Consider the following 17,172-nt stretch of genomic DNA (forward strand, 5'->3'; position numbering starts at 1 on the left):
ATGCCAACAGTCTAACCCACCAACTCCTATAACGGGATTTCTCTAGAAAGCTCGTGCTTATCACAAGACCTGCCACCCAAACAGAAAACTCCACAAAGAAAGAAAGAAAGAAACGCAAACTCATAACAGCTATGCTAGAACATACCAATGATCTAGAACAAGCAGCCGTACTAGATACCTATATCAGTAAGTACCACAAATCCCCAAGTACAATAGTCATGATGATGACTTTACAAGCCAGAAAGGTGATGGTTCGGCGGAGGGTACGAAGCAAACTGCCCCCCTTGAACAGGGCCACCGTGCCCAGTAGGCTGGGGTTGTACCCCTGAGGTGGTTGGCGCACCCGTGAGTCCGTGCCGTCCAGCACAAGACTGCCCGCGCTGCCGGAATCTATGAGGTCGTATCATCGCAGCCATGAGCTCAGCGAATTGATTATCTCCGCTGTGTCTAGCCTGGGCCCTAACGACCTCGAGAAGAAACTCCTGTTGGTCTTGAGCAGTGGGAGCTGCACGCAAGCGTCGTACCTGTTCAATGGAAAGGCGAATACCTGGGTTTTGTGGTTGAGCGTTGACAGGGGGAAACCCAGGTATTACTCTTGGGACTGCATTCACTGGATGTTGCAAAACTTCGGGTCTGAAGGCAGGGCCATGTGTATAATAGAAGTCGGGTACGTGTGGAGGCAGAGGCTGGAGAGGTGGTGGGATTTGGTATGGGGGCACCTGTTGCGGCGTTGTTGACCGAGACAGAGCTGGTTGGGGTAAGAATAGTTGGGACACCTGTGGTCGAACTGGCGCTGGTCGGGACATGGCCGGTTGGGCTAGTGTGGTCGGAACCTGGGATCGAGGTATTCTTCGTTCAGGTTCTATTTGTCCAGGTGCGGGCGGAAGTTCCCTCGATGTCTGCCCCTGGCTGTCTCTCCGAGCTTCATGTTGAAGCTTTGGCTTGAGTTCACGGTACTGGGTGACTGTGCGATCCTGATTGCCACGAACGTATTTAGGGCGGGCGGGCACGATGATATTGTGGACATTCCGCATGTGCTGGATATAGTCATGGCGTCGCTTGAAGCTTCTTTTTGAATGGACACACTGAGTGTCCTGGCATATGTAGAGCTCGCCTTGGTTATGCACAATCCTGGCGTGCCGTATAAGAGCATCTCTTCTTGATAGTTTTTGTCCGCACTGATCACAAAGGAACTCACCAGTCCTTGGTGGTCGAGTTCTAAAGAAAGTGAGCACTTGCTAAATTATAGCCTTGGGTGAGAGAGACACGGAAAGCTTACCTTGTGGTACTGGGCTCCTGGTTGGAGGGAATTACAGCATGTGTGGATGGTGTTGGGTTCTCGTTGGGATCCTGACCGGCGGAGTGAGTACAAACACAATAACTAGATGATGGTGCAAGCTGGGAGGGTACCAACCATGGTGGGACAGGTTCAGACAGTTCCTCGTGCAATCCAAATATAACAAATGAGAGACATTAAGATTTCGGTAAAGAAATACACCGCCCTCAGGTGGAATCAAAAGCAGACCTGCAAGTCAAAGTCAAAACTTTTTCTCGGCCCTCTGTTCAGAAGAGTACATAGGAAGCAGCGGTTTCGCAAGGAGGACAGGATTTATTATGTGTAGTCACAGATCAACATTAGAAAGAAAGAAAGAAGGAAGGAAGCAAGGAGGGAAGTAGGAGAACAAACCCAGCAGTTATATCAGGAACGCAGAGGGACGCACAGCGGATCACTCTTTTAAGAAAGCAAAGTTAATGAGGATGTTAATGTTTAGATAACTGAGTTACCTAGAGAAATGCGACTGAACATTTATGTGCGTGATTTCTTCCTTCTTCCACTTGTATTTTCGAAGCGAATGGAAGATACCTCCCATGTACTGCACTAGCAAACAATCTTGCGCACAGATGGCCACAATAATGATAAACAATAGAGAATTAGGGTACAAGATGGGGAGCCGAGGAGGCTAACTAGTTACCAACAATGGGTGAATGGTAGGAATCCTTATTGAATAAAGCTGAAGGTTAACCTTTACGATGTTTTGATTGATACATCACATTCGTGTATTTATCATCTAGCTTAAGTACGTATATTGAGGTTGGACCATTGAATAATATCTTAAGATATTATCAAACCTAATTACTATATGACTTAAGGTTCTCATTTGAAAGCTTCTGCACTCCTCCGAACTAAGCTTATTAGATTAGGTTTACCTATCTTTGCAATCTTCTGTTTCTGTGAATGTTGTTCTCATGTGCCCAATCGCCTCTAGATCAGTATTTTTTGTCAGTTGAGATCATTTTCCCCAATTGAATGAATAGCTTGGCCCTAGACCAAGCTACCTGTCTGCTGTTCATGCTGTGTAGTCTGGATCCCCCTGTTCTCGCTTGACATTTAACCTAAGTGCCCAAGATCATCTCTTATTTTCATTGAAACCGTAGAGATTAGTTAGTAAGGGAAATTATTGATGAATATATTCTGTTATGTACCTATGCCAGGGGCAAGGAAGCACTAGGGCAGATGTCAATGGGAAGAATGGGTGGAGATAGTTCAATAGTCAAATAGATAAGGAGACAACGGGCCCCAGGAGTCAAGAACATTGAGCCCTTACCCATACCTTCGACCTATCTACTACCTAGGTGCTACCTACTTACGACCCAGCTTCACTCCCGGAACACCAACCTCTGACAACTTAGTTGAAAGAAGAACCTTCAAGGAATCCGTGCCTTTCCACGAGAGCACTTTTTTTTTCCCCTTCGCCTGAGGGCGAAAGAACAAGAAGTGAGACTTATCTCATCAGGCACCGAACCCTCTCCTTCTGAACTGCACTTCGGGCCCTTCCCGTAGAGAAATATAAGCATCGACTAATTGGTACTGATTAGGATCAGTTCTACCCCAGCCCAGTTCAGGACTACCCCCGCCTAATGTAGACCCTGGCGCTCTTCGCACATCTAGTTGGTATAAAGTCCGGGCTATTGTGATTTGAATTTCCGCCATAGCTAGATTCTGCCCAATACAACTGGCCGGCCCGCTCGAGAACGGGTGGAAGGCGGCCTTGGCTCGAGCAACACTTTCCTTGGTCACACCAGTTGCTTCGTCTACAATCCATCGTTCTGGCCGAAACACATCGGGATCTTCGTACACTTCAGGGTTGCGAGAATTAGCCCAATTTGTTGTTCCGACAATTGTTCCCGCCGGGTAAAACTCCCCTTTGATTTCGATACCGCCTGAGAGTACTTCACGTGGCAATTCAGATGGCCCGGGAGGTGTAAGCCGCATGCCTTCATCGATGCAAGCCCTCAAGTAGGTGCAAGATCGAAGTCTCTGGCCGTATACAATGTCATCCAGAGATTGGAAAGTCGTTCGTATTTCTTCCATGAGCTTGTTGAGTTTCAGCTGGTTGCCTGTGAGGTAAAAGAAGATGCCTGAGAGGCTGATAGAGCTTGTGTCTGATCCAGCAATGAGGAGTAGATTAGACTCGGCTCGAAGCTCATTTTCGTCGTAGGCAACAGTTCCAGTTTTGGGATCTCGAGCCTCAGCCAAGAAATGAAAAAGGTCTTGACGCCCCTCCTCTTCAGGTTCTTTGTCTTGTTCTCTGTATACGGCAATTCTGCTCGTAACACTATCTTGGACGAACTGATCATAATGCTTGGCTGAAGGCGGGGCAATAAAACCAAACAAACGGTCAAGGCCGCGAGGTTTGAGCCAGAGAAGAAGGTCAAGAAATGGCACACGGGATATCTTAACGAATAGATCAGATTTTTTGGGGCTAGAAAAGCTCTTTCGGCCACGGTCTAGGAGGGTGGAAGTGGGAATAAGGGACTCACCAGATAATGAAATTTCAGCCATTCTGCTATGTTGTGTGGAATATCCTTGAAAGGGTTGTCTTCTGGTTCCTTGATGTTGAAGGACTTTCCAAAGCTCAGATCAGACGTAATATCGAAGATAAGAGCGTCAACTTTGTCAGAAAAATTCAAAGGCTGCGACCACTCGTCGGCATCTTGGATATCTTCAGACGTGATTATATCAATCCACCGGTCCACATGGGCAATAACAAAGCGACAAGCCGCGAGGATAGACCTCTCAGTAAAACATAGATTTAGACACCGGCGTTTCTTTGCATGGGCGGCGACATCTATGCATGTTAAAGTACTGGTGTCGTTCACATCTCTTTTCAAGGCTTCATAAAAACGACCCCTCCGCACATTTGCTTTCATGCTGTATATGGCATCATAGGCTTGTGGATGGCAGAACAATACTGTATTCGGCTCAATACGGACCCTATAACCATAAGCCTTGAATTGCCTATGAAGCCAAAGGTGACGGTCTCCGCGGTACGCATAGTACCAGGAGGGAAGCCCGCTAAATCGGGCCCAGAAAGGGCCCGGGACCTTATTGGCCAAGGGATGGAGGAATATGTTGTACAATCCCTTCAGAATTATCTAAAATTCATCGTTAGGGCCGCAGTCAGCAACAAAACGAACCCAGTTGGAGTCGTGGAGGCGGATTGTATCACGAACAGCGAGGGGTGGTAAAAGCAAGAGGGCGACTAGGCCACTGGCGAAGCTGAAGCTCAACATGTCAAATCATTAGTAGCGAGGGTCATCGAACTATCAGATTTAAAATGTGAGGGAAGAAATAAGCCAGTCTATAAGCAATATATGGATGACTTACATTTAAACTTATTTGTACGCACCAATTGGGAGGATGGAAACGGATATCGTATTGGGAGCAGCTGAAAACCTGCACGAGGCATGGATGACATGTCTTAGTCCACGACATATGTCACCAGTTCCAGCGACCAATACGTTCTCATACCCTTCCTGTGTATAGGCAATGCAAGCCTCCATCACCGTCTACTAGACCGCGGCATCACAATGCGTAGCTTGGGATAGGACGAGCCGGAGACAGAGCGGGGACTAAGCCCACTTCTTTCGGGCACTATTTACGGCTGTCTTACTTCAGTTTCTGCATGCAGAGCAACTAGCTGCCGTGGGCGCGACTGGTTTAATGCGGAGGAATGAGGATCCCCCAGATATCTACCAGCGACACCATTTGCCTGCGATTTTTTTCTGCTCGACCCTCTGTACTCACATCTCCGAGTTAGGTAGTAAACTTGCTGACAAGTGGTTAAGACAATCATAATTTCAGCTGAGCATGGTGTCAGCTACCATACTATGTTGGGCCAATGCTGATAAGTCCAGGTGTAATGGTTACTGCCAAGAGATTAGCGACAGCACATTGGGGTTGTGGAATGGATGACTAAGAATCTGTGAGACTTGTCCCTGGACTGGCGCTTTGACGGCTTACTGGTGCTTCTTGAGCACAGTAAGGGGAATAAGTAGATCAAGTATTGATAAGTATCATGAGATGGGTGCGGAGGAAGTAAGTATAGCTAGAATACCAAAATCGATAGCATAGAAGAACGAACAGGCAGAGAAGGTATCACAGGCTTAAATGTAGAATATAGAATAACATCTGGAGGCAACAGAAAAGAGTAAATGATATGGATACCTAGTTCCTTTAATTATTTATTTTAATGGCCTCGACATAATCCTTTTGGCGTGCTCGAAAGATATTTGGGATTGCAATAAACAATCACACTCGGAACTTGATCCTAAAGAGCCTACCATATACGCGAAAATACGGGAGAATTGGCTACGTAAAGCGCGTTGCAAAGCGACAAGAAGGATGAAGACAGACAGATGGTTTAGAAGCTGATGGTATATAATAATATATACATATTTTATTCGTCGGAGCAATGCTGGCTGGTCAAGGAACATAATTTGGAGTCCAGTGTCTGGACATAGGGTTTGAAGTTCCATAAAGTTGTTGCACTGTCACAGACACATAGAGAGCTACAGGGACCTCGGTGATAGCAGAGAAAGGGATAGGGTCAAGTTACATGTACTCACCTACTTAATTGGGTATACCATATGTTCCAATCAATGATCTATTTAGTGGTTACAAACTTGCAGTGAGCTCTGATCTAATCACCACCTGCGAGGTGCTGTAGCGCCCCCCGATGTAAATGTGCGGGTGGTTATGGCTGCCTTGGGTCTCTCCTTCTCCAGCTTCGCTAAGCCCGTCCGATCAGTTAATGGCGTCGCATCGATGATGTTATCAAATGTATCGTCGATGCCGACGTCCGAATAGTTGTCGTTGTCAGAGTCAGGTCGCATGTCTAAATCGACTTCGTATTTCTGCGGCTGCGGAGGGGGAATGGCTTCTGGCTTAGGTTTCTTGTCAAGATCGTCAGGCTCGGCGAAAGGCTTTGACGCCAGGATCTTGCGTCGAATCTCCTCCATCTCGGCCTCATCATCCTCGTCGTCTGTTATATCAAAAGGATCCTTCTTTTTCTGCGCCCTTCTAGGATCCTCTATGGTATCGCCTGGTTTGGGCCATTGGGCAGGTTTCTTTCCAAGGTATATACCATCCACGCTTTCATTTTCGCCATCTTCATCATCATCATCGTTGCTGTCGTCATCGTCGTTGTTCCCATTCTCATCTTCTTCAGAGTCAGAGTCTATGATAGCCCTGCGATTCACATTTCCTCCCTTCCAAAGATCATCGTCATCGTCATTCTCGCGGCTTTCGGCATGTTCCCGCTCTAAGCGTTCTAGCCATTCCTTTTCGGTCCTCTTAATAGCATCCTCGTCCTCGCAAGCAGCATACTTCTTGAGTAATTTCGAGTTGATGGCGAGAAACGATTCGCCGTAGTTGAAGGGAAGAAGGACTTGTTCAGCCCAGTCTGGGTGGCCGCAGATATAGAAAGACGCGGCCAGGGCCTCGACACAGTTCAAGCGATAGGGTTTGCCGTAATTGACGGTATTCGCAGCGACGAGATAGGGTAGTAGGCGTTCGCATTTGCCGCCGACCTTGTTCCACTGTACCTCCTGTGTCCGTGCCCATGAGCACTCGACGACGGCAGCGCCATACTGATCCATGAGCTCGCGATCGGCCGGCGACAGGGTGTGCTTGCCGTTGGGGGTAATAATGACGCCGTTGTGGCGCTGGCCGAGATGCAGGTCGCGCATGAGACCAAGCCTGATCAGTTTCTTGCCGGAGCAGCGCTTCGGGTCGCAATGGTTCAAGTCCCAACAGGCAGCCTTGAAAGGAGGGGGCTGAGCATCGTCGGGTTGCTCGGTATCGTCAACATGGCGCGCTGGCCTCGGTCGCGATCGCGGGGCATTCTTTCCTCCCCGAAAGTTATCTTTCTTGTGGCGTACCATGATTTACAAGTTTATATGGCCAAGTGTGTGGCGAAGGGGAAGATGGTGTATATAGAATCACTGAGCGTTTGTGATGGAATCTAGAGGGGAAGGTGGCGGAGGGGCTCAAACTTCATTAATGCATTCAACTACCTATTATGCATATAACAAGGCTTCTAGGATACAGCCACCCGTGCTAGTACCATTTCCCTGGCCAGGTACAATCACCTAACAATTAAATCCGTGCACTCGATATTTCCTCACCAAAATCCAGCAATAGTCACCATCTTTGCAATGAAATAAAACTACAACCATTAAGCTTTAATAAATAAAAGTTCAATGGATAGAATTTAATTATGATTAGATTAAGTGCATCTAGTTTTCTATTTTAAAAATGAAGAAATGGGTAAGAAATTAAACGTTAAAATGTATTAATATTTTATCATGATACGATTACCGCTATTTTTGCAGGTAATCTACCCCTTTTAATATATATTACAATATATATACTTTAATAACCCCTTTATAAAATAGAAAGAAATATATAAAGTTAATTTTTAATTAATTAAATATATAAACTTTTATTTTTAATTTTTTTTTTTTTTAATTTTTTTATTAAGAATTAAATATGTTATCTACTTATAAAGATGATAGGTTTTAGTGGGGAAATATCATGTGCACGGATTTAATTGTTAGGTCAGTGTATCTACCCTAATATTACAATGAAGGGGCTTTTAATATTTCCATATCGTGTATATAAAACCTTACCTATGCATCTGCATAAATTAGGTAGGTATCCCTTTGAATACCACGAACGCTCCAATATATTGCTGACCCAGTCTTATCACGTGCTATGTCTCTTGCAGTCCCTATTAGTGGATCAACATAACTGATACTTAAATCCCTCTTAAGACGACACTAAAACTGATGTATTAATTCGTACCCGTGATTATATGTTTAAGTAAGATACAAGTACAAGAAGTTCTGATTGGACATTTAAAGTCTTGGCAGGATTGGAGCGTTCGTGGTATTCAAAGGATACATCAAATATAAGGAGTAAATGTATTCGGCCACAACCTCACGACCTAGTTCATAATCCAACAACGATTATTACCAATCTCAAATGTGGACTACATGTGGTTACCTTGATGTTTCTGTTGTCAGAAAGTGACCATCAACAACGACCCGTCGTGACAATGTTGATCAGCGCGGACGCCACTAGGTGGCTCGCCACAATAGGTCTTACTACATTATTATTCCCTGCATAGCCCTCACGGCTTCACACGCTCACGGCAAAGGAAAGCGATCATGGATCAAGACTTTGGGGGCTACGACGAGAGAAAGGATGACCATCGAGCCGGCGGTGGACTGGAGGAGTCTGGGGCCGGGACAGCTGCAGGGCTTGCTCTCGAATAGCAAAGACCTTTCCAGGGACGAAGACGTGTTTGGCGTCTCGTCATCCTCAGATGCATCCTCTCTTGCTTCAACGAAATCACGAGCCGCCTTCAAAATGAGCTCCGAAACGCCACGTGGCCTCGAGAAAAGCAGGCTTGATCAAGGCTGGCAATGGCCACCCCCCGGGTCCACTGGCGGTCGGTTCCAGTAGGGCGCGGGTACGGGTGGTGGTAATCTGGCTACAGCGACCAACCCAAACAAAAAGGGCGGTCGAGCCGTTCAGGTGACGAGGAATCCTCAGGTCGGAGATGCGTATTACGTTGGGACCATCTATAACAAGGAGGCACAAGAGAAAATATGTGGGAAAGTATGTGATAAGTGTTTCATATTTCTCGTGTCCCTAATCGAGCACAGGTAGATTCTAAATCTCGATATCCTCTTCGCCACACTCTCTGGATAGCGCAGCCTCTTTGTCTGCTTTGTGAGTTCCTCGCCGTCTAACCATGTATTTCGTATAGAGATAGACCGTACCTAGCACATGTCAAACACTTGTCCAGGCAGTAGCCTCAATTAGCCTACCTAGCCAAATACATGCAAGCCGGCATCACGCCGAAGAGAGCAAGCTACCTTTCCAAGCAAGAGGTGACGGAACGGAAGAATAAGATCAAGGTTTCTCTGATCGACTTCAGCAATCTGGAGAACATTACTCAAATGGACTTCACGAGCGAAGCGAGTCTCTCTTCGATCCTGATGAAACCCGGCCCTAAGCAAAAACCCTGCCTCACGACCACCCCCCGTCACGACCAGGGCCCTAGGCACCCTAAAACGCGCTTTGACTCCCAACCACCTAATTAAACATTACTTAATAACGCAACCGCGTTTAGGTTTTACGATAACTTTTTACCCTTATTCTGTTTAGAATTAATTCCTCTTTATTGCTATATCTTTTAATTTTAAGTATTATTATACTATAGTTAACGTATCTCCCATTTGACCTGGCCACCCAATTGACCTGGCCACCCCCTTAGCCCATACAAAAAACGTCGGTGCGCTAATTATGTGATAATTTAATAACTCTACGAATACTAGTCCTATAAAATAATAAAATATACCATTAGATTTGTAATAAAAAGAGCTATTTAACGGTACCCTTTATTAATTTTTACGACTTATATTCGCGGAGTTATTAAGCAATACGCTAAAGTAAGCGTTAAAATAATCCTTGCCTAGCGCCCTTTTAGCGTATTGCTTAATATCTCGCTTAATAAATTTTATAAAAAATAGTAAAAAATACCGCTGGATTCCTTATTAAATAACGGATCTAATGGTATTAATTATTTTATCGTAGGCCCAGTATTGGTTAAGTTATTATAGATTAAAACATTAGATTTTTATATAGATTAAGGGGGTGGCCAGCTTAATTGGGTGGCCAGGTTAAGTGGGAGATGCGTTATTATTTATATAGTTTAATTTAAAACTTTAATTTAAGCAATAGTATATATTTAGGGTATTAATAAATTATACCTATATTATTAGCTTTAAGGTATTTTTATTAAAAAATAAACCTATATTAACCTTTAAGCTTTATTAACCTATTATAAATATTAATTAATAAATTAAATAATAAAATAGATTAAGTTAAGCTTTATACCTTTATTTTTTAAATTTAAATTTATAATTAAATATAATGCATCTCCTATTTGACCTGGCCACCCAATTGAGCTGGCCACCCCTTTAATCTATATAAAAATCCAATGTTTCAATTTAGGATAACTTAACCAATATTGGTTCTATAATTTAATAATTAATACTATTAGATTTAATATTTAATAAGGAATCCAGCAGTATTTTTTACTATTTTTTATAAAATTTATTAAGTAAGATATTAAGCAATACGCTAAAATAGCGTTAGGCAAGGTTTATTTTAACGTTTAGTTTAGCGTAATGCTTAATAACTCTACGAATATAAGTCGTATGAATTAATGAAGGGTACCGTTAAATAGCTCTTTTTATTACAAATCTAATGGTATATTTTATTATTTTATACGACCAATATTTGTAAAGTTATGAAATTATTACGTGATTAATGCACCGACGTTTTTTGTATGGACTGGGGGGGTGGTTAGGTCAATTGGGTGGCCAGGTCAAGTGGGAGATGCGTTATATTAATTATTTTAAACAATAATAAAAGCTTTAAAAAAAAGTAATATATATATTTTTTAACTTAAAATAATAAAGTTAAATTAATTAAATTATAATTTATTAATTATATATATATTAATAATATAATAATAATTAATATTAACTTTTTTTTTAATTATTTTAAAGCTTTAAAAATTATAAATATTCCTTTTAATTATTTTTATAATATTAATAAAATAGGTATAAATTAAAGCATTAATAATAATTATTAAATAATTATTAATTTTATTTTATATTAAACTTTTAAAAAAGTTATTAAAAAAGGTAAATAAATTATTATTTTTAAAGTTATTAATATTATTAATAATTTAAAAAGGTATATAAATATAAAATTAATAATTTTTAAATTAAAATTAAAGTTTATTTAAAGATTAATATTTTAAATATTTATTTAATAGGTAAATTAATAATTTTATAATATTAAAATAATTATAAAACCTTTTAATATTTTATATTTAAAGCTATTATAATAATATATAATATATATTAATATATAATAATTATAAATTATATATTAATAATAATTTTTTTTAAATTTACCTTTTAAATAAAATTTAACTTTTATTTTATAAACCTTATTATAATTATATATTATAATTATTAAATATTAAAGTTTTTAATTTATTAAAAAAAAAGTTAAAAAATAAGCTATAAAAAATACTTATAAGTTATTTAAAAGTAAAACCTTTAAAAAAATATATTAATAATATATAAAGCTATATATAAAAATATAATAAAGTTAAAAGTTATAGATTATGGCCAGTGGTAGTAAGGTACCCATGTACCTTACGCGTATAGGGTTACCGTATAGCCCACCACGCTTATATACGCCTGTTAGTCTGGACAGCTATTGCCACCTAACCTATAAACCGCAATTATCCTTAACCTATAAAAGACCTAGCTAAAATGAGCTATTATATAATAGTTCTCTTTTCTTCTTTATATTTAAATTAATATATAATTTTAACTATTATATAAAGCTTTACCTTTAAAAGTAAAGCCTTTATATAATAATTTAAATATTTCCTTTAATATAAAAGTATAAGGATTACCTTTTTAAATATTTCCTATTAATTATATAAAATTAAGTTAATATATAAATCATTTTATAATTAATTAGTTTTAATTTAAAACTATTTTTAAATTAAAAAGATTAAGCTATATTATATTAAATTAATTATAATATAAAATAATAATATATATATAGCTTAATAAAAGTATATTAAAAAAGAAGTCCGATTTTTATTAAATAATATTATTAATATATAGCTATATAATAATAAGGAACTTTATATTAAATTTTAAAGGTAATTTTTTAAAATTTTAATAATATTAAAACCTAATTATAAAAAGATTATTATAATAAGTTAAAAAGATAAAAGTAAAAAGGAATTCGCTTTTAAAAAAATAATGCTACATTATTAAATTACTATTTTAAAGCTTATATTTATTAATAAATGCTATATTACTAATAATTTATAATATAAAAAAAAAAGTTAAATATTAATTAATAAATTAATAAAAAGCTATATTAAAGATAAAGTTTTTATAATTTTATTTATTATATTTTTTATAAAATTAAAGGTAAAAATTTTTAATTTTAATAGTATAATAAACTTTATAGCTTAAAAAAATATATTAAAACATTTTAATAAAATATAATAAAAATTTAAACTATAAACCTTTATAATAATAAACTATTAATAATAATTTTAAAATTTATATAAGTTATTTAAAAAGAATAAAATTATAATAAATATATTAATGCTATAAATAAATAAATTAATAAATATTAATAAAAGTAAAGTAATTTAACTTTATAATAATATATATAATTTATAAATATTATTAAATAAATATTATAATAAAGATAAAATTAATAATAAATGCTTTAAAGGTTTAATATATTTATAAATTAATTAATAAACCATTAATAAATTATTTAATAAATTAATAATGCATCTCCCACTTGACCTGGCCACCCAATTGACCTGACCACCCCCCCAGCCCATACAAAAAACGTCGGTGCACTAATCACGTGATAATTCAATAACTTTACGAATATTGGTCGTATAAAATAATGAAATATACCATTAGATTCGTAATAAAAAGAGCTATTTAACGGTATCCCTCACTAATTTATACAACTTATATTCGTGGAGTTATTAAGCAATACGCTAAAGTAAGCGTTAAAATAAACCTTGCCTAGCGCCCTTTTAGCGTATTGCTTAATATCTCGCTCAATAAATTTTATAAAAAATAGTAAAAAATACCGTTAGATTCCCTATTAAATAACGGATCTAATGGTGATAATTATTAAATTGTAGGACCAATATTGGTTAAGTTATCCCAGATTGAAACATTGGATTTTTATATAGGTTAGGGGGGTGGCCAGCTCAATTGGGTGGCCAGGTTAAGTGGGAGATGCGTTAACTATTATTATTAAATATAATAAATTAAAAGCTTAAGTTATAAAAACTAATTAATATATAATTAATTTAATAAATTAATGTTAAGGTACCCTAGGATCTATTTATATTAAAGGAAGTACTTATAAGTTTATTAAGGTATTTATTTTAAAGTTTTATAATAATTTTATTAAAAATAATAATACTTTTAAGGTATAGCATTATAATATAAAGGGTTGATTAAAAACTAATTATCATTAGTTTATTATTAATTTAACTAAAATATAAAACATTAAAATGCATTTAAAAAGATTAACTTTCAAAGATCTATAGCTATGTTTAAAGAATTCCTATTTAAATTAAATTAAAACCTTAAAGGAATTATTTAATTACCTATAAAAAGTCTATTATAATATAAATACTAATAAGAAAGTTAAAGTAAAATATTATAGCTTATATATAAAAAAAGGCTTTAAAAAGTTTAAATTTAAAAACTTTTTTACCTTTAAGAATAACTTTATACATTTAATTAATAAAACTAGCTTTAATAAAGTTAAGTAAAAAAAGCACTTTAAGGATAAACTATTAATTTAATTAATAAATAAAACTATTTTTAAATATTTTAAAAATAATATTAATTTTAATATATATTATAAATATTATACTTAAATAATATATTATTTATATATAAATAATTAAAAGAAAAATATAAATTATAAAAAGGAAAGTATTATAGTAAAGGATAATAGTAATAGTTATAGAAGTATTATAAGTAATACCCTTATTATTAATTATAAAGCCAGTATAGGTAATAAAGGTAATTGTTAAAGTAATAACTATACTTAAATTATTAATATAATTTAGGATAAGATATAAAAGTTAATTAATAAAGGGAAATGCTTTAATTATAAATAAACTAGCTATATATTTTAAGATTACCCTTTAAAGAAAGCTATAATAAAGGATAAAAAGGTTTATATTAATACTATTATTATTAATTATATATTTATATTTAATATTATAAATAATAATAAATTTTAAGATAAATAGTTAAAAAAGTAACTTTAAAAAAAGTAAACTCCTATTTGTCACGACGGGCGCAATGTGCAGTGTCGTCGGTGAATACTGGAAACACACTATTAATTGTATGGTGACGAAGTAAGGAATGACTTGCCAGGTCATGACCTTCGTCAACTAGGCTATATACGCTACGGAAGGCTGGCGTACGCACTGACCACTAACTGACCTACTGACTGACCCACTAACTGACCCACTAACCTGAACCACTCATTGACCCGCTACCCTGTACGGCCAGCCCAAGGGCTAGGAGCCGTAACTCTATTTAAAGAAAGTATTAAAAAAAAATTATAAAGGATCCTATTTAATAAATAAATACTTAAAAAGAAAACCCCTTTTATATATTTATATATTAAATAATAATAAATTATTATTATAAACCTATAATACTTTTAAAAATATAAAAGTTAGTTTATATATTATTATAAATATATATTTTAATAAAAAGATTAAATAATACTTAAAACCTATAAAAACTATTATATCCTTTTATTTTATTATAAAATATAATAATAAAAGCAAATAAAATATAATTAAGGTATAGGAATTAAGTTTAAAAATTTAAAAAAAAACGTTTTTATAAATATTATTCTTTATTTTTAATATATAATATAATATAATCCTTAATTATAAATAATTTAAAGTATATAATATCCTTTTTAACTATAATTACTGTTAATTAATATTCCTTAAATTATTACTACCTATTTAAAAAATAAGTTATAATATTAAAATAAACGAAGTAAATATTTAATTATAATATTTATATTATTAAAAGGATGCTTAACGTAAAGATAAAGGTTTTAATTAAGAATTAAAACAGAAAAAAAAATAAAGGTAAAAAGTATAATAATATAATAAAGTAAAATAAAACGTAATACTTAAAATTACTATCCTTAAATATAAAATATTTATTATAGCAACGTTAATTATAGCAGCTTAAGATCCTATTATAAAAGATATAGTTAAAATAAAGTATACTATAAATAAAATTCCGCTTTTACCCCTTTAACTAACCTATAAAAAAATTAGGAAAATTAGAAAAACGTTAAAGTAAATTAAAGTAAAGAAAAGTATTATAAAAGGTTAATAAAAGGATATTTAAAGTCCTTATTATATAAAAAAAATAAAGTTAATGAATATAAGGAAAGATTATTAAATATTAATATATTTAATATAAACCTTTTTAATATAATAATTAAATAAGATTATAATAAAAAAAGTATATAAAGTACTTTAATATATTAAATTAATAAGGTTATTAAAAAGTATATAAAGGGTATAGATAAATTTTTAAAAGAAAAAAATAAAGAGTTAAAGAAGAAGGCTATAAAAGTTATACTTAAAGAATATTATAACCTTTTATACACCTTTAATAAAGTGGACTTAAATACCTTACCCCTTTATTAATAAGGAATAGATTATAAAATAGAATTTATTAAAGGAAAGTTTAAAGTTAGCTTAAACTATTATTTATTATATAAAATATTATTAAATAAGTTTAAAGTTATTTAAAAGTATTTAATAGAATAGCTATAAAAAGGTTTTATTAAATTTAATAATATACCCTTTACTTTATTAATCCTATTTATAAAAAAGCTATATAGCAATTTATATTTATATATAGATTATTAAAAGTTAAATAGCTTAATAAAAAAGGATAAATACCTATTATTATTAATTAAAGAAACTTTATTATAAATTTTAAAGGTAAAGATTTTTATTAAAATTAATATATAATAAACTTTTAACTATATTTATATAAAAAAAGAGTAAAAAGATTTTATAACGTTTTATACTTATTATAAATCTTATTATTATTATATATTACTATTTAGCTTTATAAATAAACCTATAACATTTTAAAAATATATTAATAATATATTATTTAATTTTTTAAACAATTTTTATAATATATATATTAACAATATCTTTATTTATTTTAGTAATATTAAGGAATATTATATTTATAATAAAAAAGTTTTTAAATAATTAAAGGGTACTAGTTTATAAATTAACCTTAAAAAGTTAAAGTTTTACATTATAAAAATATATTACTTAAGTTATATAATTATTATAAATAATATATATATAAATTAGGTTAAAGTAAAGGTTATAAGAAATTAAGAATTATTAATAATAGTAAAGGGTATTTAATCGTTTTTAAGTTTTTATAACTTTTATTAAAAGTTTATTAAAAACTATAATTAAATTATTAAACCTTTAAACTAGTTAATAAAAAAGGATATACTATTTATTTAAATGGATAATTATAAATAAGTATTTTAAAGGTTAAAGGAACTTTTAACTATAACCCCTATATTGTAATATTTTAACTATAACCTTCCTATAAGGGTAAAAATTAATATATTAAATAGTATAGCTATTAAGGTCCTATTATAAAAGTATAGTAATAAGTAATATTTAATAATGTTCTTTTTTAAAATTATATATAATATTAAATTAAATTATATTAACGCATCTTTTACTTAACCTGGCTATCTAATTAACCTAGCTACATTTTTAACCTTTATACATGCATTTAAAAATATTTTAATAACTATTTATACGATTAACTTAAATTAATTTAAATTTAAATTGTTAAATGTTTTTATAACATTTTTATAAGTTTATATATTATAGCTAGGTTTATTATAAGCTTTATAACGCTAGGTATAAGTCTTTTTCTTTTTTATATAATAATTACCTTAACGTACGATGCGATTTTTTACTTTAAAAATACCCTATACCTTTATTTAATCCTTAATATTTTTAATAATAAAAGATCCTTTATTTTATAATCTAATTCTTTTTATACAATAATATTTATTAAATTTATAATTTACTTTATAAAAGCTTTTAATTTCCTCCTTTAATAATATAA

The 17,172-nt window shown here is 33.7% G+C and overlaps 3 protein-coding genes across 3 annotated transcripts; all 3 read right to left on the bottom strand.

Annotated features, from left to right (window-relative positions):
• Window positions 1-71: 71 nt before the first annotated feature.
• On the bottom strand, window positions 72-1,065 carry F5B22DRAFT_628103 (uncharacterized protein). Its single transcript, XM_047976389.1, has 2 exons — window positions 238-1,065; window positions 72-186 (listed from the first exon to the last, which is right to left on the bottom strand). Exons 1-2 carry the CDS (start codon window positions 1,032-1,034, stop codon window positions 171-173), a joined length of 813 nt encoding a protein of 270 aa, XP_047825657.1. The 5' UTR covers window positions 1,035-1,065; the 3' UTR covers window positions 72-170.
• Window positions 1,066-2,427: 1,362 nt separating this feature from the next.
• F5B22DRAFT_527814 (cytochrome P450 monooxygenase-like protein) lies at window positions 2,428-5,050 on the bottom strand. Its single transcript, XM_047972697.1, has 3 exons — window positions 4,516-5,050; window positions 3,823-4,437; window positions 2,428-3,736 (listed from the first exon to the last, which is right to left on the bottom strand). Exons 1-3 carry the CDS (start codon window positions 4,573-4,575, stop codon window positions 2,792-2,794), a joined length of 1,620 nt encoding a protein of 539 aa, XP_047825658.1. The 5' UTR covers window positions 4,576-5,050; the 3' UTR covers window positions 2,428-2,791.
• Window positions 5,051-5,904: 854 nt separating this feature from the next.
• On the bottom strand, window positions 5,905-7,312 carry F5B22DRAFT_527807 (uncharacterized protein). Its single transcript, XM_047972696.1, has one exon. The coding sequence runs from the start codon at window positions 7,225-7,227 to the stop codon at window positions 5,989-5,991; it is 1,239 nt and encodes a 412-aa protein (XP_047825659.1). The 5' UTR covers window positions 7,228-7,312; the 3' UTR covers window positions 5,905-5,988.
• Window positions 7,313-17,172: the final 9,860 nt, after the last annotated feature.

Source organism: Xylaria bambusicola, assembly GCF_022495145.1.
Source record: "Xylaria bambusicola strain CBS 139988 unplaced genomic scaffold F5B22scaffold_74, whole genome shotgun sequence".
NCBI lineage: Eukaryota > Fungi > Ascomycota > Sordariomycetes > Xylariales > Xylariaceae > Xylaria > Xylaria bambusicola.

What these genes read in the sequence shown, in the direction of transcription:
- F5B22DRAFT_628103 (XM_047976389.1), bottom strand. Translation starts at nt 1,034, where the DNA reads ATGCGGAATGTCCACAATATCATCGTGCCCGCCCGCCCTAAATACGTT.
- F5B22DRAFT_527814 (XM_047972697.1), bottom strand. Translation starts at nt 4,575, where the DNA reads ATGTTGAGCTTCAGCTTCGCCAGTGGCCTAGTCGCCCTCTTGCTTTTA. An exon ending in TGCTTTTACCACCCCTCGCT is followed by an intron (nt 4,438 to 4,515) that starts GTTCGTGATACA and finishes GATGAATTTTAG; the next exon opens with ATAATTCTGAAGGGATTGTA. An exon ending in GGCTGAAATTTCATTATCTG is followed by an intron (nt 3,737 to 3,822) that starts GTGAGTCCCTTA and finishes CTATTCGTTAAG; the next exon opens with ATATCCCGTGTGCCATTTCT.
- F5B22DRAFT_527807 (XM_047972696.1), bottom strand. Translation starts at nt 7,227, where the DNA reads ATGGTACGCCACAAGAAAGATAACTTTCGGGGAGGAAAGAATGCCCCG.